A 25,141-nucleotide genomic window follows, 5' to 3' on the forward strand; every position below is an offset into this window, starting at 1 on the left:
TGCAGCACATGGTTGTATTTACCTACCCATGAACTGAAGGCAGTTGTTGACCTAAGATCTTGTGCTAGTCGTTTCAACGCAAGTGTTTGGCCAGCACAATTTGAATGCAAGTAGATTAATGCTTCGCTCATCAGCCATTTGCATAGTGAAGTATGCATTACTGCAATCATTTTCAAATATTTTTTGCCTGCCAACTGCGCAGTTTCATCTGCTGTTGTAGGTACTGAAAGTTGTTAGCTTTTAGTCATGTCGGAGCAAATGATTTGTTTGTCAGTCAATCAGGATTCGAAGTTAACCCGTTGATTTTTTTGAGCAGATTGGTGAAGAACATATCGAAAGGTAATGTTTTATTGAAGTTAATGTTATAACGAAAGGGAATTTTATATCGTAATATTGCATAAGGGCTAGTGCGATAAGAAGTTCATATTGTAAGTGGATAGCTGTTGTTTGATTAAGAGTATAGATGGGTCTATCATGCATTGGTTTGAGGTTATCGATAAAATCTGTATTTTCGCTTCTTCTGTATTTTGTTGGATCAAGTAGTTTTTATTGTTTGAAAATAACTTTGGTATCAAATGTTCTCCTTTGTTTACCAGAAAGCGTGGTATAATTGGACGTTTTCTGGAGTGGCGAACCAAAATTCATCCATGTAGTGTGAGCTAAATTCGAAGCTGTTTTGGGTAGTTCTTTTGGTAGTGAGTGAATATAGTCTTGTGTTCAAGAGATGGTTTAATACGAAGGTTGACCGTTCTTTTGCTTGGAGGTATTGTTATGTTATGATGAAGAAGATTAATAACCCTGGCCTTTCTGTTTAAATTGTTACCGTTATGGATTGATGAGTTCAGGCAGAGTCTTTTTTGCTAAAATTTTGTTTAAGGTTCAATTGTTTCAATTGCGTATTCCAAATGTTTTTTTGATATGTAATTTGCACTTAGTTTCCTACTGATTTGCTGCACTAAACTCGTAAAACGTTCTCCATTTTAATAACTGTCTTCATGTTTTTTCGAGGTATTGTAAAAGTATTTGATGAAGCATGATTTTGTTGTTGAAATAGTCCGACTCATACTGGAAGACATTTGAGGGCTATGGTAGCTGCAGTTCAATCTGCGTTTTATTGATTTTTGATTACTTCCAAGTGTAATTTCTCCAGGTGGGGACGTCATAATTTGATTTAATAGCCGCACAGCAGTCGCTGGGGTTATTATTGGCCTTCTCTTGGTTTTTTAAATCATTTCATCGTCAAAATTTTTGTTCCGACCATATGACGTCACCACCTAAAATCTGTTTTTTGTTCATTCGTTCATACAATTTGAACTGCAATGCGTGCGTGACGTCATTTTTATTTTATAGTAATCGAATTTTTTGTTCTTTCGCGTGTTTAAATTTTTGGTCGCACGTGACTTACTTCACTCTCAAAAATGACCTTCTCACTTTGAAATTGACTTTTATTTGCTTTAATTCAAAGAGATAAGGTCAAGTTAATGTGTGTCACTCTGAATGAAGGTTATTTGAGAGCTGCTAATAGAGGCAGCAGTAATTTATACAGATTCCCAATCAAAATTTGAGATCTCAGCCTTCAATGAAAGGACTTTTTTGGTGTGTTTTACTGTTTTTTAGACTGCAGATCTACGAAGCTTTTTCGGTGATTTTTTGTCAGGGCGCAAAAGTTCGAGCCCTATTTGTTTTGGCATTCCAGTGCTGAATGTATTCTTTAGTTCAACTTGTTGTTTCTTCACTTCTGTCAATTGCGCATTGTCCTGTTGTGTTAGGGAACGCAATGTTTGCTATTTTCATTAGACCTGTCTGATAATGGTCGGGCGATTTCTTCGGCGAGTTAAATGTGTGTTCGTGAAATTTATTAACTTCATTTTGATTTGCGCTAGCATATCGAGTCCTAACTGACCTCCGGACAGTTTTAAGTTTTCTTTACTGGCTGCTGGTAACTCTAAAAATAACGATATGCTCCCCGCTTAAATGCTATTGAATTTTATCAATTTTTCCAGCATTAGGAACTTGTGATATTGTAATCTTCCAGTTCAATCTGCCATTTGTATTGTTTTTGAGTACTTCCAAGTGTATTTTCACCTGGTGGGACGTCCTAATTTGATTTAATAGCCGCGTAGCAATAGCTGGGGCTATTATTGGCCTTATCTTGTTTGTTTTTCTATTATTTCGTCCTCAAAATTTTTGTTCCGATCATATGACGTCACAACCAATTAAAATCTGTTTTTTGTTCGTTCGTTCATGCAATTTCAACTGCAATGATTGCTTGACGTCATTTTTCACAATGGAGCGAGTTTTTTTTCTTTTGCTTTATTAAATTTTTGGTCACACGTGACTTCACTCTCAAAAAAGAGTTCCTCACTTTGAAATTGACTTTCCTTTACTTGAATTCAAAGAGATCAACTGCATGTGTGTCACGCTGAATGAAAGTTATTTGGGAGCTGCTAATAGAGGCAGTAATAATTGATCTCAGCCTTCAATGAAGGGACTTTTTTGGTCTGTCTTACTGTTTTTAGACTGCAGATCTAGGAAGCATTTGCAGATAGTTTTTGGCAATTTGCAAATTTTTAATTGCTCTTGAACGAAGTTCTTAGCAATTATTGTAAACGTGTGCGTCTTATATGCAAATGTTTCGCTTGAAAATTTTGCGCTTTTCTTCTAGAACAATCTTTGATTTCTCACGTGACTTTTTTACGCTTTCGTTCATCATTTTTGGGTGATATCTATTGCTCTTTCCGAAGTAAAGCTTGTTGCTAGTATATAATCGGTTGTAGTTTGGTAAAAAGAAGTGAATCATAGCGCAGTGGTTAGTGCGGATGGCTATGGATTGGGAGGTCAAAGGTTCGAATCTAGTTGGGGCAAGGTTTTTTGCACGCATAAAGAAAAATTGATTTAGGCTACAGACCCTGAATTAAATTGCTTCGCGTGTCGTTCAAGAGCATCAAGAGCAATTCTTCCGACAAGAGAAATTTGTCAATTTATGTCTAACAATGCGTTTGTATCAAATTTTTGTTAGTTTTGTGCGCTTCTGTAGATAGGAATATTTCAGGATCTGGCTTAATTAGTATTTCGATGATCCATTACAAGTTTTATCCGGCAGGTGTCCGCTTTCTTCCTGTGGTTTTCTATAGAAGCTGTCACGGACAATGTAACCCGTTTGTGCACAGTTCCTACAGATGATTGCGTTAAACTTGTGTCCTTGTCCTCGATAGGTGTTAAGTTCATGTCCAGGGCAATTTTAACCTTGGTTTTTTAGAGCCAAATTCTTTTTGAAATAGCCTATTCAATCCTTGAGGTCTGTTTTGTAATTACCTCTAATTAGAGTGTATCAACGGGCGTACTTTCCTCGACTGCTTCTGGAGTTGTTGGCTTGTGTCATCTGTTTTCTTTATTGGTATCTGATTTTTCGTAAGATCTTCTTGTGTTTAAACTACTGAATTGATTGCTACAACTAAAGAAGTTGATTTTTCGGTATGTGTGACAGCATTAAATGCTGTGAAATTAACTTCGTCGTCTTGACGAATACTTGTAAGCACTGGTCGTTTAGGGCTGCGAACTTAAATTGTCAACCAAGCCTGTGTCAGAGCGGAAAAAGTTCTATTAGCCTGTGAGCACTATTTGTTTTGGCAGTCCAGTGCTGAATGTATTCTCCTAATTCAACTTGTTCTTTCTTCACTTCTGTCAACTGTGCCTCGTCCTGTTGTGCTAGGGAACGCAATGTTTGCTATTTTTATGAGATCTGTCTGATAATGTTCGGGGATTCCTTCTACCAGTTAAATCGGGGATTCCTTCTACCAGTTAAATGTGTGTTCGTGAAATTTTTTAACTTCATTTTGATTTGGGCTAGCATATCGAGTCTGAAGTGATCTCAGGACAGTTTTAAGTTTTTACTGGCTGCTGGTAACTCTAAAAATAACGATATGCCCCCGCTTAATTGCTATTGAAGGTTATCAACTTTTTCAGCATTGGGAACTTGTGATATTGTAATTGAACTTTGAATTTCGCGGAAGTTCTCTCTTGGTCCTTCTGAGAAAGGCGGAAGATTTACTACATGAGCAGGTTTTGCCATTGCTGTTGCTGTGCCGATGTTTGTTGTTTTAGCTGTTGAAATTGCATTGCTGCTGCCGCCAGATCTGCCATTTTAAAATAAGTGAAGATGTTCAAATTCAAAAATATCATGTTCAGCTTTTTGTCAATAAGAATGTAGTTTTTCAAATATAAGAAAGCGTTTCTCGAGTGTCAAAATAAGTTATTTTTCTTTGTCTAAATTTTCAAGTGATATCAATAAATAGGATGTTTTTCATTTGTAATTATTTATACGTTATTAATTTATCATAAATAATAATTTTCCAGTGATTTTTCTGTTTGAGAAGAATCAGTAAGTTCGGTAACAACATTAGGCAGCATTTCATTTTTTTAACATTTCATTTTCTGAGCAAGTCAGAGTTTTGTCAGTTAATACGTAATTTTTTGTGTTCTAAGAATTTAATAGAGCGGAAACTTTGGTATATTGGAGGTTAGTTTTTTCAATTATAAAGAGGGTGCAATTAGTCGTTTCTTGATGTATGAAAATTTTAGAGTTGTTACTCTCAGTAAAATATGAATTTGTTTTAGCTTGGATCAGATCTAATTGAATATGAAGGTGTTTTGATTGAATATTGTACGGACTAAATTTTATGCATGAAAAAACGGACATTTTTCTGTCACTATCTTATTTCTTTTGTTTGAACCTTATTTTGATCTTTTCTTATTCGAAATTTTATCCATCTTCTATTTCAGGTGTTCTTGGAAGTGAATTAGTTCTTGTTTGGTTTGTCCCTTCAAAACTGTTCTACACATCTTTCAATTTCACTGCTAATCAACTTCGTTTCAACTTTATCTGACAACTCTTCCAGCTACTTCTATTGTTGGTTTGTATCAAGTCATTTCATATCACAATTTCGACCGAATATTTTTCATATGATCTGTTTAAAGAAATTTCAACTATTATGATATAAAATCTGGGGAAATTGTAGATAGAAATCATATACAAATGCATCATGACAATAATTTGGTTATCAGAGTGTTATAGCGTAACAGTTTTTAATGTTTAGTGGTGTTATATTGGTGGTGATGGTCTGGGCTGGTCCTCTGATGTACTCCTGTCCATATACAGTGTTAGGTGCCATCATCATAATTGCCCTCCGCTCTTTCTTCAAACAGGCATTAGAATTACCGGTCAGTATACCCTAGTTTTTTATCTTCTCAAACAATGGAACTTATGATCTAGCCGGCACCGTAGATTAGATAAGCACAAATTTGAATTAGATAATGATTAATGGCCGCGGTCGGCCTCTAGAAGACTAATATTTAGGCGTTCTACTTTTTAACGAATCGAAGAGGACGATTGATGGAGCGTCTTTTTGTACCGACAATTTTTTGCGAGTATTTAAACGCCCGGGTTTTTGTAAAACATATTAACAAGTAGCTGTACGTTTGGAAAAATTTTGGCCATCTCAATCATATATTGACTTCAAGCTGCAATCATGAGATTATTGTTCTTTCGCCATTTCTTAAGCTTTCTAGCGGATTTTGTGTTTTTTCTTCGCGTGGGATAATTTTCGGAACTTGTTCTGGGTTTCGGGATATTTCATTTTTTTATTTACAGGCCGTATTGCTTCTAAATAAAAAACAATGTTCTGGTAGATAGGACAGTTTTTCATTAATTAAATGAACCCCTTTTGCCGTTTTTAAATTTATTTTTTTGCTGATGTTTTAATTGTTTTTCAATTCGTTTGGGTGTTGTCTGGATGCTAAATAGATAAACATAAACTCTTTCTTCAGTTGCGTTGAGAACAAATAATGAGACGTTGCAATTTCAGAGCATATTATAAAAATTAACGGATTATTAGATTTGGTTCTTTAATTCTTTTCATTTTAATCGATTTTCAACTTTTCTTGATGTTTTCTTTTTTATAACATTTTCTATCTTTTGGTTTTCAATTTTTGAACTAGTGATACCAGACTACTAATTTAACCAATTATTTTAAAGTCGCAACTTTTAAAAATTTTGAATGTTAAATTATGCTTTTCACTTCTAGTTTGTTCCCTCCGTTATTTGTTTCAAATTGAATTGTATAAAGAAGTAAATTTGTTAATTAAAAGCCGCCGTCAGCCTCTCAGCGGCTATGTTTTAGGTGCTCTCCTTTTTTAATTTTCTTTACATTTTGATCACGTTTTTATTTTTCGTAAGTCACGATTTTCACGCTTGACCTCTGACTTATTTCACTCAGTTTTTCCACTGAATCGATTTTAAATTCTATTACGTATTGAATTACATAATGTAGTGAATACGGTCAATATCAATAGCGTAAAATCAAAATAACGGGATAAACCAATAAAGCCCGGTCAGTAAGTCATAGTGCATTAGGTTATCAAAGTTGAATAAAGCGATTGCTAGCTGGCGTTTGTATTCATTTTAAGCCTTCATTTTAGAGGCTGAATTGGTTGTAATTTTTGAATTTTACCGAATACGCAAAATTTACACACCAAACAAGAACACTTTGACACTTTGAATAATTTCGTCGGTTTCTGTCTCAACTTTTTGTTTCAATCCCAATGTGCGTCCAGCGGGTCAACGGTGGCTATTTTCCGGCAATTTGCCGCTTATGTTTAGTTTAGTGAGTCATTCACTCGGGTTTAAGTTAAGCTTTACATTGTGTTGTTAATGGAGTCTTCTTTCTTTTTTGCAATGCTGAGAATTATAATTGCTATCAAACGAAGTTTGTTGCAATTATATTAGTCTTGTCGATCGTTTTGTTATGCGATTTTTGCGTGACTGAATTTCCATCTGACCCATTTGACTTTTCGTCCTCAAAAACGGCATAAACAGGTAGCGGGCATTAAGTGCTCCTAGAGCCTTAGCTCACTGGTCTCCAAGTATGCGATTCACATTCACAGAAACTTGTTTTGGAGATTTATACTCTTGGTGTGAAGGGCGGTTTACAGAGGTTGACCCCCACACCACCCCTCACCCAACCCACATCAGTTGCCCTTCTCACTTCACCCCAAGCCCCACCCACTGCACATCGTTCAGGGGCCGGTGCAGCCAAAGACCCCCTCCGAACTTTGCCCCACCCCACTGTTGTCCCCACAGCTGCGCTCACCTCACGCCCTTTCAATTAAGCTAAAGCTAGCCTCGCTAATCCGTGGTTAGCTACTGACAAAACCAACTGCTCGCCGGTCGTTTGAGAGAAATTTGCCCGACGTTAGTCGGTTATGTTTGTTGTGGTGCTCTTTTTTTTAGATATGTTTACACAGTTTTTGTATACTCTGAGCTTTCAAAATGGGATAAACAGGCGAAGTCTAGTAAGTAGTTTTTAAAGTTTAATTACAATCCCTGAGCTGGTATTTTAATGGGATTTGGAATGCTTAGAGTGCTGAATCGCTGGGAAGGCCTAAATTAAAGATGAAAAGGTCCTTTTAGGAGTCTTGAAGCCCTAAATGGTGCAATTGTTCACTTTTGTTTGTTATTTGTTGAAGTTTTTCAGAGGGGTCTTATTTTTTTATTTTTCTTAGTTCATAAGGCTTTTTATGCAAGACATAATATTTTGAGTTTGATCTGTGTAGTATATGTATTTGTAATGCAAGTTGAAACAAAAAATTGTTAATGCAAATTTTTTGTCGTTTTGTAGTTTTTGTCAATTTTAATAGCCGCTGTCAGCCACTAAACGGCTATTAGTTAGGCGCTCTCTTTTTAGCAAATCGTTTAAACTTTTTTCGTTTTACATAAGTCGCCACTTTTCACGTTTGACTTCTGACTTACCTCACTCTGTTTCAATTGAATGGAATTTAGAATTGATTTAGCATCTTTACTCGGAAGGCAAAATCAAGAATTCAAAGTAAACGGGATAAACCAATAAAGCGCGGGCACTAAAAATTAATGTTTGAAGACTTAGTGCATTAGGTTATTAAAGTTCCTTAGAGTTTAATGCTAATCGGTATTAAAATTAAGCTTATTAACTGAACTCGCCAAATTTATTGAATCTAATGAAACTGAGGAGCAATATGGAACGTTTTTATAGCTGCAAAGCTGTAAGCTGAGCGTTGCTAAATTGTGGTGCTCTTGGGTTTTTTTGTTTAAAGGTCCCTAATAAGAGGCTTCTGTGGAATGAATTTTAACAAGCTATATTAATTTATCGCTGATTGTTTTTTGGCCTAGTTTTTTGAGCGGTGTCGATTTTTTTTTCAATTTAGATCTGTATCTGTTTCTATCTCTATTATATGGCACGCAGGTCTATTCTTTCGCAGCTATTCCGGAAATCTGCCGGCTATGTTTGACGCTTTTTGACTGTTGTCAAATTTTATCCTGCGTTAAGTTAGAAAGTTCCGTATCCGTAGGGTATGCTGCTAACTGGCATTAGATTTCATCGTACTATTCTGCATTTTAAACGGAGAATTCGCCATATTTATCTAATTTAATGAAACTGCAGAAGAAATTAGACAACTTTTCAATACCTATAGAAAAAAATAGAAAACTATCGTCAATTTTTCTCTTCATTTTTTCTACCCGTTGTAATCCCAAAGGCGGTCAGTGAGCTCAACGGCGGCTATTTTTGGGCAATCTGCCGTCTATGTTATGAGTTTTATCTTTATGGCTAACATAAATCTTAAAAGGCTTGAAAACCAAGTGCTGAATTTTTTTTACCGACAAAATATTTTTTGAAGGTATTACTATTATTACGAATTTTTGCAGCCTTTCGATATGACTTGCAATTTTTTGTTGTATTAGAACTTCTTGTTTTTTGAGCTTTTCTATACTTTAAGCCAGTGGATTTTTTGATCGTGGGTTAAAGAGTATATTTCATTAGAATACGTTTAATTTTGAGGACATCAGTTTTAAGAGTTTTAATTTTGAGGACACAGTTTTAAGAGTCTTAATTTTGAGGACATCAGCTTCAAGAGTTTTAACAACTTAAGTAATTTTGTAAAATTTTTCTGAATTTTAATTTCTTTTGGTGTTCTTGCTCTTGGGTGTCTCTTATATGTGAAACCAGATTTCCGCTAGCCCTCAATTTAATTTGGTTTTTCTGCAGATTTCAGCTCGAAAATTTGGTTTTGAAGTTATTGGTCTGTAGTAGAAAAATTTGCAATGATGATCGTAATTTTTAAAAAAAAGTTTCCAGGAATCTTTTTCCATTTGAGCCCTTGTGTATACCCCCGCTTAGTGTGCATATTATTTGCACCCTCCAGACGCACGTGTCATATTTTTACATAATGATTTACTATGTAATGGCACGTGCTCTGTAACTGGGGAGCATAACGTACTGGGGGGTACAAACGGAAAAAATCAGTTTGCGGAATGTTCTGTTATTTTAAATTTTTGAGCTCAAGTCGTCAATAAAACTTTTTATAAAACGTTTTTCTTTTTAATGTAAATGCGGAATAATTTTTTAAAAAATTTATTGCGGAATGTTTTTTACATAGCTTTTTAATAGCCGCCCTCATCTTCTCAGCCGGCTATTATTGCGCTCGTATTTTTTTTTTAACTTCGTCAAACTTTTTTTCGCTTTACAATTTTGCCGCTTTTTCTACATTTTGCGTGAAATCTTTTTGACTTCTCGAGGCTAGTTTCTCTCTTCTCTCATTCTGCTAAAAGTGAATTTGAACATCAGTTGCTAAGCAAAGCAATTCAAAATGAACAGAGTCGGTATAAAAAATTGAAGTCAGAAATAGAAACGGGATAAACCCATAAAGCCCAATTTTAGATGCCCGCTATTTGAACGTCGTTCCTATAAGTCTTAGTTACCACCTCTAATGCTTATTGGTGTTGATAGTAGCCCCTGTAGCCTCTCTCTAAGAAACAGAAGTATGTCCAACTACGAAATGCCATCAAAATAAATCGGACTTAAAAAATATTTTTGTACAAAAATCTTTTTTCAATATATTCTATTCGTTCAATCCCAATCATGCTTATTGGAATCAACGGCGGCTATTTTCCGGCAATCTGCCGGGTATGTTTGAGTTTTGTCGATTTTTTCTCTTTATATCTGTATCTTGTGCTATCTCTATTATACGGCACGCAAGTATATTCTTTTGCAGCTATTCCGACAATCTGCCGTATATATTCTGAATCGCTCTCACTCTGAGGTAGTTAAAATGAAACATTTGTTAAAATGAATAGCTGGGAAGGCCTAAATGTATTGTTCCAAATTTGTATATCTGAGAATACTTAGCCTGAAGCAGCTTCTGATGTTACTTGTTTATTTAATTATCAAGCAAAATTGTTTCAGTCGTTGTACCGAAGTGCCAAGTATGACTTCGTCTGTTGGGTTCTGACTGCTCTCTTTACAATCCTGATCAACATTACGTATGGTCTTATCTGTGGAATTGTGCTGTCTCTCTTCTCTGTTCTCTGGAGGTCTCAGAGGCCACACTTTTTTCAGTTGGGACAAGTAGTGGGCACTAATCACTACAGGGACATATCTTCTTACGAGAACATTAAAAAGTAGGTATGCGTGGGGAATGTAGACCTTCCTCGGACGTTGCAATTTTTAGGGTATTTTTAGAATATTGTTTACAGATTTTGATTAATCTTCATATCCAGATTTTAATAGCGGCCTCCAGCCTCTCGGAGGCTATTATTTAGGCGTTGGCATTTTTTGAAAATTCGAAGAATTTGAATTGTGTTGGGGCCGTGTCTTTTTTTGCGACGCGAACCAAGGAGTATTGGAGAGGTGTCTATTTGTTTAATCAGTTTTATTGGAATTAGTTTGAAGCAGGAAATAAAATGCGTGAGAAAGTTTGGAGTGGTTTGATGATCGAAAGTTAGAGAAATGAGCAAAAATAGTGGTTTTTTGCTCATGAAAAAATTGTTTTTCGAGAGCGCAAGAAACTAATGTAAAATTTTGCAAGAAAATTTTGGCCCATTGTACTGCTTCATTGAGTTTATTGTTAACTGAATCAAAACCGGATGCTTATACGCACTGTCTAATACATATTAAATTTTTTTTTCCAAGCTGTTTTGACAATTTAGCTCAAATTTGATGAAAAGAAGTAACACTTTATTTATCCAAAAAACAATGTCAATAGGTAACATCATCAATAGTAGTGTAGAGTAATGTAATTTTAGATGAAAATACAGGTGGGTCGGCAACAGAAAGTATTAATTAATCATTTAATGCACTAGAGAAGGATAGAAAAGCGCACATCGCCACAAGAAACAGTTGCTTTTGCCACTTGATACGTTTCGTAACAGTCTTTAAAAAAATCTTTTAAAAAATTCTTTTTGATGTTTTTTTTTGCATCAAGCAGAGATGTTTTTTGTCCTATAAGGGAACAGTTGTATTAAAAAAAAACATTTCTGCATGTGTTAAGTTTTTGGTATTGCAGAAGTAGCTGTTTGTCCGTTGGTTTCTAGTTACTTCGAAGATTGGGTACATAATTTTGCGAGATTCTGGTAGATGACCGCTAAATATTTTCCACATACGGAAGGTCCCTTTATCTTTCAAAATTTGAGTTGCTCGCAATTTTTCAATTTTTAGTTTCAAATCTCGAAGATTCATATTTTTTTCGATAGGTAATGGTCTTTAAAGCTCAATTAATTTGTTTAATGGCCGCCCTCATCTCAGCCGGCTATTATTGCGCTCCTATTTTTTTTTACTTCGTCGAACTTTTTTCGCTTTACCATTTTGCCGCTTTTTCGGCATTTTGCGTGAAAACTTTTGACTTCTGTAGGCTAGTTTCTTTCTTCTCTCATTCTGCAAAAAGTGAATTTGAACATCAGTTGCTCAGCAAGGCAATTCAAAATGAACAAAATCAGTATAAAAAATTGAAGTCAGAAATAGAAACGGGATAAACCCATAAAGCCCAATTTTAGATGCCCGCTATTTGAACGTCGTTCCTATAAGTCTTAGTTACCATCTCTTATGCTTATTGGTGTTGCTAGTAGCCCCTGTAGCCTCTCTCTAAGAAACAGAAGTACGTTATGTTCAACTACGAAATGCCATCAAAATAAATCGGACTTAAAAAATTTTTTGTACAAAAATCTTTTTTTTTTCAATATCTTATATTCGTTCAATCCCAATCATGCTTATTGGAATCAACGGCGGCTATTTTCCGGCAATCTGCCGGGTATGTTTATCAATTGAAAGTATCAGTTTTTGACTCAGTCCTGATAGAAGTACTGAAAAGTAATGTAGATGGATGAAAACTAGTGACTGTAGAAATAGGCGAGTCTGAATGTCAAAGGGTTTTTGGATTGCGGCAATTGTTTTCATTCCGCATGTCTTTTTGTAAAGAATTTTCTTAACTTCTTGGAAAATTAAATGACTATCAATCATGATGCCTAAATATGAGAATGATTTTTTTGGGTTAAATTATCTTAACGACAACTTAATTTGACCCTTTGGTGGTGTTTTTTTTGCAATTGCAATTAATTCAGTTTTTTCAGCATTAAGGTTCAGTGAATGTATATTGAAGTACTGATGAATTAATTTGCAAGATTTTCAAGATTTTGTAAGCATTGCTTCAAATTCTTATGTTCTGTGAAAAATAGTGTCATCTGCGTACTGAGCAATTTTACAGCTTCTTGGTATTTTTTTTGAGAGAGCTTTTATGTAAAGGTTAAATAAAAGTGGGCCAAATACTGTACCTTGAGGCACACCTTGATAAATTTTAATCCAGACAATTTTGACGTTGTTAACAATGCTTTGTTGCCTACAATCTGTTTTGAAATCAATCAGTAATTCAACAGCTTTTTCATTTAAGATCATGGAAATCAACTTTTTCAAAATGTTATGCTTGATGGAATCAAAAGCTTTTGATAAATCAAGAAGAGCAGCTGTGATGATTTTGTTATTGCAGTAGCCAGTGTAAACGATTCTGTGCAATACAAAAGAGCAGCATTTGTTGAATAGTTTTTTCTAAAACCGAACTGCTTTTCTGAATAGCAGCGTTAGTTATGCAAAAACTGAACAATTTGTTTTTGCAGCAAAATATTTTTTTTTGCAATTTCTAGTTGTTTTCTCCCAAAAAATAGAGATGTTCGTGAGCTTGTCTTTTGTGCCTCAATTTATTTTGACAGATTAATAGCTTTGCTAGCGTGAAACAACGTCTTTTTTGTATTTGTAATATTACTATAAATAATTTAGATGAAGTTCTTTAATTTTTATCCGTTGATGAACTTATGACTATTTTATTTCCTTTTTCTGAATTAAGATGTTTTTCTGACCTGACTCCTTCTGACAGGAGCAATTTAGTATTAGCAATTTCGAGCGCTAGTTGATTCCGGAATTCTTACTGGCCATGTTTTTTTTATTTCTTCAGGATTTCTCATTTAACTGCGTGCTTGACATCATTTTTCACCATTTTTTTGTTCGTTTGCGTGAGTAAGTTTTTGTTCACATGTGACTTACCTCATTTTCAAAATGACTTTCTTTTACTTTAACTAAAAGAGATAAGATCATCTGAGCGTGTCACTCTGGTAAAAGGTCATTCAAGAGCAGCGGTATACGAGTGCAGCCCACAGAAGCAGCAATAAGGTATACAGATGTATCAAAACAACTTAAATTGGGTGGGGGTTATCTTTCGAATGTGCTCATAAAAATGTTGTTTGTTATTTTGATTTGGATTAAATATATTAGTTTCCTTTGATTGCGAGTGTTTTGTATGATTGTTTTGTGTTCTGAGGCTCTTGTCGAAAGTCACTTCCGTTCGTTTTCGACAAAAAGAAGTCATGTCAGTGAAATCCTCGGCCCCAATTGTAGGATTACGAACTGTTGCTTTGCTGTGTGATATCAGTGTAAAATCAGCAAGATAAGAGACAAGGTAATCAATCGCAAATATAATAATCGTAAAATGAAGTTTGAGGGGAACTAAACTATGGGCGACTGAAAAGGGGACAAATGAAATTGAGCAAAAGAATATCCCAAAAATAAGTTAGCGCAAAAAAGGGACTGCAAATAATGTAATGGTGCTTGACTATTGATCGCAAAACAGACATTTGATGTGAAACATTGCAATAATATGACTGCTTGTATCAACTTTTAGGGACGACTTGACTTACGATTCTATACCTTTTCCTATTGAAAACAAAAGTATACATCTGCTCGTGAGAATGAGAACACAAATATAATTTATTTGTTTATTAATAAGACTTTGCTTAGCTTGATGACTGGTCTTACCTTCTCACCATGTGGAGTTCTCAGTTTCACGGAGCGTACCACACCATCTGAACCGGGGTAAATTTCTATAACTTTTGCAAGAGGCCAGAGACCTCGCGGCGAGAAGTCTTCAAGTAGCCAAACTAAATCATTCACCTTGAGATTTTCAGAAGTTTTGTTCCACTTCGACCTTATCTGTTGGTTAGGGATGTATTCGCCAAATCTATTCCAAAAGTGCGAGGCTAGTTCTTGAGCAGATTTCATGACCTGGACACGGTGACTTTTTGAGTTTCGAAAATACCAGAAGGGCAGTTAACTGACGGTCTTCCGAGTAAAAAGTGGTTAGGCGTGAGAGGCAGAGGATCGTTAATTTCACTCGGGACATTAGTTAGAGGTCCACAATTCATATTGGACTCAATCTCGCAAACCAGTGTCAACAAAATATAATCTGAAAGGGTTTAGACCCAATTACTTTGTACAGAGATAGCTTAAATATCTGCACTAGGCGTTTCCAACTTCCACCGAAGTGTGGAGCCGCAGGGGGTTAAAGACCCATTCAATTTTAACCTGCATCAGATGCAATTGACTTTCAAAATGTTGGCAATCTCTAAGGCTTGCAATACTGGATTGCAAAGAGTTGTTTGATCCAACAAAAGCTTTTCCACAATGGGAAAAGAACTTTTTTGGTTTTCCTCTACGGTTAACAAAGCGACGGATGCAATTGATTTTTGAATCTGTTGTCAAGTCGACGGCAAATTCTAGATGGGCAGCGCGTAATACTAAGCACGTGAAGAGGAGTACGTATCTAGCCATGACAGTGACAAGATTCTTTATCAAACTGTGTATCATAGCAATAATTGAAAAGAATGCACTTTTTCGATCTATTCTTTATCACTTGGTGAGATTGCAGATGTAATATACAAAGCCATTGTAGCTTTTTGCTTGCAATCTTTGTTTTACTTTACGCGAGGTTTAGTTTGAAATAATTTTTCTAAAAGGGTTATGTTGACAGCGATGATTCTCAGACTCGTTTCCAGAATTTTCGCGGCTATGTGTTTCAAAGGTTTCTTCACTCATTTTATTAGTTTTTGTGATCACTCGTTTCCTTGTGACCGCTTTGTGTGCTCTTTCCTGGTTATTTGTCGTTTTGATTTTAGAGCTCATCTAAGCCATATGAACAGTAATGACACTTCTCAAATTTAGAATCTTATAACTGAAATATTGGGCAATATCGGGTTATAGGTGTAATTTGGTTTTTCTGTTTTTTATTATTCAAAGAATTTGAATTGTATTGATGTGCTGTCTTATTTCGAAAGAACTTCACAAATTTTCATGATTGCGGCGCGAAATTTTTTTCTTACTAATTTTAAAGAGTGATAAAAATGTGTTTGAGCATCTATTTGATTTCTCGAGTGCTTTTTATTCAGGATATTTTGACTTCTGTTCTTACTGTTTTTTTCTAACTTTTCTGAGCGAAATTTGTTTTCTAAGTGTTTTCTTGTTACAATCCAGGAATTGGATTGCATTGGCGCTCTGTCTTTTTTAATCGAATAGGAGTATTGGTAGAGAATCTTTTTTTGATCGATAATTTTTTAAAGCAGGATGTAAAAGTGAATGCGGCACGTGAAGTGTTTAGGTCAAATTGCTGAACGATTTGAAGGGCAAAGAAAAGAGAAAGGTTTTCTGTTCTGGTAGCGTTTGAGAGGGAGTTGGTAAAGTAGGAGGAAGAAAATTTCCACTTGGGCGAGCGAAATTTTTTGATCACATGCGGCTTTCTTCGAAGTAGGTTTTTTTTAGTTTTTACTTTACTTATTTGGGTAAATTGATTTTTCTTAAACATATTAAAAAGTAATTGTACGTTTGCGAGCCGTGACAGTCTCCACTATTTGTTAGAGTTTTCAATAAAACCTGTTTAATAATTTAACCTGTTTAATAAATATCTTAAAGTTTCAAAGTTTCTTTGACTCTTCTCACCTTACCCTAAATAAAACTTCCTGGTAATTCATTGAGCACCCGCACGGCACCCTTAAAACATTCGCAAGAAATATAACTACAATTGCAGAATTGACTAAATTATTTAATGGCAACATGTACCATCAAACATTTATAATGTTTTCACTTAATCACAATAAGCATACAACAAAAATAATTGAAACGAAGTTTGTAGCAAATATTTTTTTCCTATTGGTCTTTTTTATGCAATTTTTTGCCTGACTTAATGCCCGCTGGGACTGGCACTTAATGCCAGCCCCAGCGGGCATTAAGTGCTCTTAGAGCCTTTCAGCTCACTAGTCTCCAAGTATGCGATTCACAGAAACTTGCTTTGGAGACTTATAGTGTGAAGGGCGGTTTATGCAGGTTGAACCCCACACCCCCACCCACATTAGTCCCTGCTCTCACTTCACCCCAAGCCCCACCCCCTGCACATCATTCAGGGGCCCGTGTAGCCAAAAACCTCCTCCGAACGTTGTCCCACCCACTTTTGCCCCCCCCCGGTGCACAGCTCTCCCCCCACCGCTGCGCTCACCTCACGCCCTTCCAATTAAGCTGAAGCTAGCCTCACTAAATCGTGGCTAGCTACTGAAGAAACGAACCGCCCGCCGGTCGTTTGAGAGCAATTCGCTCGACGTAAGTCGGTTGTTTGAAGATTTGTCATTTGTTAAGTTTTGCAGCCAAGAAACCTCATCTAGAGTTCATTAATAGCATATTTTGCAGTGGCAGTGGTTTTCATTTTTTGTACACCTAATTTAATTAGTTTTTTAAAATTTGCATGTCCTTTTGAAATTATTTTTCTGTTGTTCAATTTTTCTTGGCTCCCTAGCTAGGTAACCTCCTCTAGGGTATGATAGTAGTTCACTGCATAGTTCTAAGTGCAGTTGTTTGGTTTTCGACATTGTAATATCACGCATTTTTGCATTATATGTTCTTTAAATTTGAGTTTTCTTCAAATTTTCTGCAAACGATTGTCATGTTCCAAGTTTATTGATCTTAGAACCAATGAAAATTATAAATCGTTTTTTTTTAAACTGGATAGCCTCTGAATACTGCAAGAAATGAATCTGGAGAAACTATATTAAAATTTGCAATTGTTTTCAAATACTTGAATTTTTTTCTCATCGATTTTTACGGGCCAGTAAAACTTTTTAAGTTCATGAAGATCTGCCTGGACAAATTCCAGATACAAAAAGGTTGCTTGGAACATTTTAATTTTGCGAGCTTAAGAAACTTTCGAAATTTTGCGATTTTATCTTTTTATTTCATTTCTTGATTTTTTATCTTGCTGGCGAATGAACCTCTTTCTAGGATTGAGTGTGGGTTAGTTGAGATATTTAAATGGATAAAATTTGGCCTCCAGGGTAAATGCTTCAAGAGTTTGACCAATGATAGAATTTTGTTTAGCGTTTTATAGTCGCCGTCAGCCTCTCCTCGGCTATTATTTAGGCGTTCTCCTTTTTTACAATTCAAAAGAATTTGAATTGTATGCGCCTTCTTTTTTTAAAGATCTGTTCACACATTTTCATGATTTTTTAAGTCAAATTGGAGTAGTGATTTTGGTCACGCTGAAACAGGAAGTTGAGCGAAAAAACGAGTGGTTTTGCGGCGTAAAATTTTTTCGCTCTAATTCTGAAGTGTACTGAGAAAACGGTGTTTGATCAAAAATTAGCTTTCTCGCTAGTTGTTTCTTCACATGCGGCAATTTAACTTTGATTTTTACAGTTTTGTCGCTATTTTTGATCTCATTTTTTAAAAATGGTTCTCCCAATTTTTTCATAGTCCGTTCTAGGTCAAGTTTGTTATTGATTAGTCAATGAAAATTCGGATCTATTCTGTCCCCCCCCCCCCCCCCAGCTTAGTGAGCATAAATTTTTTATGACCCCCAGGCGCACGTGCTATTTTCTTACATAGTAACGTGCTATATAACAACATATAATTTGTAACTGGGGGTCATAAAAAACACTGGGGGGGGGTCCGAAACAGAATGGATCCGAAAGTTCTTTGAATTGTACGTCAGGACTTGTCCTGCTATGTTTTTTTTATTTCGCTTTACCTTTTGATCACGTTTTTCATTTTTACATAAGTCATGATTTTCACTTTTGACTTCTGATTTACTTCACTCACTGTTTCAACTGAATGGAAATTCAAACTCTTTCACACAGTCAGTTAGGCAATGTAGTGAATACGGTCAAAGTCAAAAGATCAAAATTAAAAGAGACAGGATAAACCGATAAATCCCGGCCATTAAGTCATTGAGAATTAGATGACCAAAGTTAGTTAGTGTTAGCTAGCTGACATTGGTATTAGGCTGACTAGCTTACATTTCAGAAGCTGCATTAAGTGCAGTTTTAGAATCTAACTGAAACTTCACGCCAAACAGAACACTTTCTGACACTAAAAAAACAGAAAAAAATTCGGTCAATGTGTCTCATTTTTTCTTTCCTTGTTTCAATCCCGTTGTGCATCAAGTATGTCAATGGTGGCTGCGTTCCGGCAATCTACTGGCTTTTTTGATTATTTTAGTTTCTTAATTTTTGAGATTCATTTTTGGTGGCATTGTTCGATTGATCTACCTGTCAGCTACAGCTGCTATAAATTTTCTTCAATTCTTTGGATTGTTTTTCAGGGCTTGTCCTGCTATGTTTTAGTGAATGAAAATGAGGTTGTAATTCAGGGGACATGTTCTGTATCTTTTTGAATTTCATTTGACCTTTCGATCTCGTTTTTCGTTTTACATGTTCAAGATAAATAGTATCAGCGATCACTTTAATTTTCTTTTAATTGTGTTTTAAGGAGATTTCCTAAAGAGAGAGGATCAGATTTTACGTCTCTTTATTTAAAAACCACCGACAGGCTGTCATAGGCTGATTTTAGACGCCTGTTTTTTTATTACAATCCAAAGATTTTTGATGGAATTGGCGCTCTGTCTTTTAGTTAAGATGTTTTCTGACCATTACTTTGAGCATTCAAAAACTGGATAAACTGGTTACGCCCAGTGGGCATTAAGTTTCAATAGCGGCCCTAAGATCGGGTTGGTATGAATAGAGGCCCTAAGTTGGTTTTAGTAGTATTTCAAGTGCTTTGAGTGCCGAACCTGCTGGCAAGTCTTATATTCAGGGTGAAGAGGTCAGTTTTTGAGCTCAACATTGTTCAATTTTTCACGTTTTTCCGTCTTTTTTAATAGCCGCCGTCAGCCTATCAGGGGATATTATTTATGCACTCTTCTTTTTCAAATTTGCTTCATCTCTGATCACGTTTTTTGTTTTACAAAGTTTTCACGCTTGGCTTACCTGACTCACTGTTTCAACTGAATGGATTTCGATTCTTTCACACATTGAATTCGTTATGTAGTGAAAAAGTCAAAGTCAAAACAGAATCAAAATAAATTAGATAAACCAGTAAAATTTTGAAAAGCTTTATTAATTTATCGCTGAATGTTTTACACGTTTTGTGAGCGGCTTCGATCACTTTTTCAATTTATATCGGTATCTGTTTTTATCTCTATAATACGGCTCACAGGCCTGTTCTTTTGAAGCTATTCCACCAAGCTGGCGGCTACTTTCTAAATTTGAATTTGTTTGAAAGGTTGAGTAATCTTATCAATTTATAGTTTAATGATTAACTACTTTACCACTTTACAAATAGTTTTACTTAACATAAATTATCTACTTGCAGTTCTCATAATTAAACAAAAAAATGGTGGCATTAAAAGAAACCCTTGTCCTTCGAATTTGGATAACATAACCATAATAAGTACCATGATGTGTATGGGAGAAAATTGGAGTTTTCGTGTATGAATTTCAGAAGCATGAATAACAAATGAACAATTGTCACGTTTTTCTAAAGTCTTGATGAAACTTCATTCTTAGTTGTTACCGTAACATGGATCAATGAAAAAACTGACAATATAGATCTTTTTCTAAGCTATAGTAATCACTTTTTTTGCCAAACAATATCAGCATTAACTACTGCACAGAGAGCTAGAGGGTTAGTAGATGTTTGAGCTCTCAAGCAGTTTAAAATAAAAATGTGAAATGATTTGAACACAATCAATCGTAGTTTTTGTGTGTTAATGTGGATTGAAATTCATGAGCCTCTAACAGAAAAACTACTCATTAATGTAGCATACTGCGCCAATGTAAATCTAACTATTTTTTTTTCTGGATGAAATGACTGTTGAAATATCAAATGTGTATCCTGTTACAGACAATCTAATTATATGCCGAGATTACAATATAAACTTTTTAGGTGCAAAAGGTAGACAGTCACTTGATATGTTTACAGTTATCAATGGGCTATGTTACGTGAATGAATTGGAGACAAAATCAACAAATGTTGAAAACTGCGTTAATTGACCAGTTTTCGAATGGAATTTTTGAATATTCTAGGAGTTGATCACTTTACAATTGTATAGCAGTCATCGTAAAATATCGATCGCAATCATTGGAAAAGAAAATTTTGGATTCGTGATACCAATAAATATTCCAGATCAGATTTGAATCGTGACGTTGCGCTGCAAGATTGGCCACCAATGTACCTCATAAATGAGCCTTACGAAATGTTTCTGAATTTCATAACATTTTTTGGAACATATTTTTTGTTGCCATGCACTCTTGAAATTGGTAGAAAGTGGTGCCAAAATACAACAAAAATATGTTTAACAAAAGAATTACGTGGTCTCTCTAATAATGCGTGGAGGAAAGACCCAAAACAAGAGATTTTTATTAATTACAAATCTTGTGCAATTCAGTGAATAGAAAATTGAAAAAAGCTGCAGATGATTATACTAAGCGTTTTTTCTAGGACCTATCAATTTCAACAGAAAAATGTGGCAAAGTTTCGAACGATTGCTACTTGAAGAACTAATTCAACACTTGAATTTTAATGGTCGAATTAACAAGAAACAGTTCGTTTTTTCCAAAGTAAAAGTCCCTTTTTTTTAGACTTAGCAAAAGCTTTCAACTCAATATCTATAGATGTTTTTTTGAACAAATTAAAAAATATGGGTTTGGAGAGATTGCAAGAACTTTATTAAACTCCTTCCTTTCGGATAGAAAACCGTGTTTTAAAAATGAGATCGCAAAATAAGATCGGGTTGGTATGAATAGAGGCCCTAAGTTGGTTTTAGTAGTGTTTCAAGTGCTTTGAGTGCCGAACCTGCTGGCAAGTCTTATATTCAGGGTGAAGAGGTCAGTTTTTGAGCTCAACATTGTTCAATTTTTCACGTTTTTCCGTCAGGGGATATTATTTATGCACTCTTCTTTTTCAAATTTGCTTCATCTCTGATCACGTTTTTTGTTTTACAAAGTTTTCACGCTTGGCTTACCTGACTCACTGTTTCAACTGAATGGATTTCGATTCTTTCACACATTGAATTCGTTATGTAGTGAAAAAAGTCAAAGTCAAAACAGAATCAAAATAAATTAGATAAACCAGTAAAATTTTGAAAAGCTTTATTAATTTATCGCTGAATGTTTTACACGTTTTGTGAGCGGCTTCGATCACTTTTTCAATTTATATCGGTATCTGTTTTTATCTCTATAATACGGCTCACAGGCCTGTTCTTTTGAAGCTATTCCACCAAGCTGGCGGCTATTTTCTAAATTTGAATTTGTTTGAAAGGTTGAGTAATCTTATCAATTTATAGTTTAATGATTAACTACTTTACCACTTTACAAATAGTTTTACTTAACATAAATTATCTACTTGCAGTTATCATAATTAAACAAAAAAAAATGGTGGCATTAAAAGAAACCCTTGTCCTTCGAATTTGGATAACATAACCATAATAAGTACCATGATGTGTATGGGAGAAAATTGGAGTTTTCGTGTATGAATTTCAGAAGCATGAATAACAAATGAACAATTGTCACGTTTTTCGAAAGTCTTGATGAAACTTTATTCTTAGTTGTTACCGAAACATGGATCAATGAAAAAACTGACAATATAAATCTTTCTCTAAGCTATAGTAATCACTTTGTTTGCCAAACAATATCAGCATTAACTACTGCACAGAGAGCTAGAGGGTTAGGTGTTTGGGCTCTCAAGCAGTTTAAAATAAAAATGTGAAATGATTTGAACACAATCAATCGTAGTTTTTGTGTGTTAATGTGGGTTGAAATTCGTGAGCCTCTAACAGAAAAACTGTTCATTAATGTAGCATACTGCGCCAATGTAAATCTTTCTAATTTTTTTCTGGATGAAATGACTGTGGAAATCTCAAATGTGTATCCGGTTACAGACAATCTGATTATATGCCGAGATAACATTATAAACTTGTTAGGTGCCAAAGGTAGACCTTCACTTGATATGTTTACAGTGAACAATGGGCTATGTTACGTGAATGAATTGGAGGCAAAATGAACAAATGTTGAAAAATATGCGTTAATTGACCAGTTTTCGAATGAAATTTTTGAAGTCAATATTTTTGAGTCAATTCTAGGAGTTGATCACTTTACAATTGTATATCAGTCATCTTAAAAAATAGATCACAATCATTTGATAAGAAAGTTTTGGATTCGCGATACCAATAAATATTCCAGACCAGTTTTCAATCGTGACATTGCGCTGCAAGATTGGCCACCAATGTACCTCATAAATGAGCCTTACGAAATGTTGGATTTTCATCACATTTTTGGAACATACTTTTAGTTGCCATGCACTCTTGAAGTTGGTAGAAAGTGGTGCCAAAATTCAACAAAAATATGGTTGACAAAAGAATTAAGTGGTCTCTCTCTTATAATGGTTGAAGGAAAACCCAAAAGAAGAGATATTTATTAACTACAAATCTTGTGAATTACATTTCAGTGAATAGAAAATTGAAAAAAGCTGCAGATGATTATACAAAGCTTTTTTTTTTCTAGGACCTATCAATTTCAAGAGAACAATGAAAATTCATCAAGAACATGATCAACTCCAACAGTCAAATAGAAAAAATTGACAAATTAATAGAAGGCAGTCATCTCGTTGTGGATGACAGAAAAGTTGCCAGTATTCTTAATATCTGTTTTGTTAGACTCTGATTATACAAAGGTAAAGAAGTTTCTGCAAATCCGTCTTCCCTAATGTCAGGGTCCAGAATTGAAGCTCTTGCAACCAGTAACCAGAAAAGAATTGTGCAATGCTAGTGATAATCTACCTATGCATAAATTGCCCGGAACGGGCTATATTCCATCATGGGCGCTGAAAGATGGCTAATTGTCTATTGGAACTCATTTATCTTCAATTAATGTATAAACAAAAATGTTTTCTAATTTTTTGAAAACAGCCAATTCGACACCAACTCCAGCGAAGTTTCGAATGATTGGTACTTGAAGTACTAATTCACCACTTGAATTTTAATGGTCTAATTAACAAGAAACAGTTCGGTTTTCCAAAGCAAAAGTCCTGAATGGATACTATCATTTCATCAACTGAAAAAATAAACCAATCGGCTGACGAAAATGAAATTGTTGTTACCCCTTTTTTAGACTTAGCAAAAGCTTTCAACTGAATATCTATAGAAATATCTCCTTCCTTTGGGATAGAAAACAGTCTGTTAAAAATGAGATTGCAAAATGAGAATGGGTTGGCATGAATCACTGTGTTCGTCAGGGAACTGGCCTAGGGCCTTTTATTTTTGTACCCTGTGTCAACTACTTCAGTGAAGCTGTATCAACGAATTGTGATGTATTACAGTGTGCTGATGATACAAGTATCAATGATGTTAGTCAAAATGGAATAATGGTTCAGTTGTTTGTAGCTTTATTTGAAACTGGAACACACTTCCAATTACAATTAGAATAGAAACGTCGAAGACAAAATCTAAACAAAAGGTTACAGCACAAATGCTTAAACGACACAAAAGAGCTCAAATAGACTGAAGGCTATCGAGATTCAAATACTTTTTTTAAAAATTATTTTTGGAAATGGAACCTTAGTTTGTTATGAATTAGAAAATAATAATGTGATTTAGAAATTTCTAAACATGTAACTTTAACCAAGTGCTTAGTTTAATTTGCATATTTCAGATTTTTAAAAAACTTAAAGAAATCCTTATTATGGAGAGTGTTAGCCAATTAGCATGCCAGCTTATTCCGCCTGAGAAATTAAACCTTTGCATTCATGAGGAGGAGACAGTTGAGAAAACAGAATACCAAAGTACTTTTTCATTTTTCAGGATTCCTCAAACGATCATATTCCGTTTCAACATGTCGCTCTACTTTGCAAACGTGGACAGGTTCCTATCTTCAATTAAGAAGGAGATATCACAACGGCATATCGAGTGCGGAAGTCACTCTAGTAGAAACCACCACAGCAGCATGAATGACTGTGTGACGTCATCGATAACTCCAAAAAGAGAAGACGATTCTAAGCTAAGGTTCCTGATCTTAGACGGAGAACCGCTCAATTTCATCGACCATTCAGGAGTTATCGCTCTGGTCACAGTATTGCAGTATTGCAAAAGTCTTGAAATCCAGTTTCTGATAACGTGTGCGGAACTGGAAACCGTGGAAAAGTTTGAACGGGAGGGTTTCGTAGACAAAATTGGAGCTGAAAAACTCTTTCCGAGTGTACACGATGCAGTATTGTATGTTGAGCATGTACTGGCAAATGGAGAGGAAGGAACTCACTCATTCTTGTCCTTGAATTAGTTCGTTATGGTATATCATTCTTTTGGAAAAATTCTGGTGAAATTAATTTTCTCTGACTTCAACTCAAGACTTCAAGATCTGTTCACACATTGAATTGGAGTTGATTTTTGAAGTTGAATTGGAGTAGTGATTTTGGTCATGACGAAACAGGAAGTGCAGCGAGAAAGCGGGTGCTTTTGCGGCGTGAGATTTTTTATAGCTGCGAAGCTGTAAGCTGAGCGTAGCTATATTGCGGTGCTCTTGGTTTTTACGACTCGAAGAGGAGTATTGGTTTTCTTAAGGTTTTTTTACCGGAAGTACTATTCGTTCAGACGCTGTTTTGACCTAAAAGCGAAAGTGAGAAAAATTGCCGTGTGAACTAATTTTTTC

The 25,141-nt window shown here is 35.2% G+C and overlaps 1 protein-coding gene across 1 annotated transcript in view; it reads left to right on the plus strand.

Annotated features, from left to right (window-relative positions):
• The window catches only part of LOC142349029 (sulfate transporter-like), a 48,163-nt gene extending 23,329 nt beyond the window's left edge, over nt 1-24,834 (plus strand). Inside the window, exons 5-7 of the mRNA XM_075400437.1 lie at nt 5,097-5,220; nt 10,275-10,489; nt 24,298-24,834. Of these exons, the coding sequence (XP_075256552.1) occupies nt 5,097-5,220; nt 10,275-10,489; nt 24,298-24,772 (814 nt within the window). The 3' untranslated portion in view covers nt 24,773-24,834. The remainder of the gene's footprint in view (nt 1-5,096; nt 5,221-10,274; nt 10,490-24,297) is intronic.
• Nucleotides 24,835-25,141: the final 307 nt, after the last annotated feature.

Source organism: Convolutriloba macropyga, chromosome 11 (assembly GCF_964194025.1).
Source record: "Convolutriloba macropyga chromosome 11, txConMacr16.3, whole genome shotgun sequence".
NCBI classification, from domain to species: Eukaryota; Metazoa; Xenacoelomorpha; order Acoela; family Convolutidae; genus Convolutriloba; species Convolutriloba macropyga.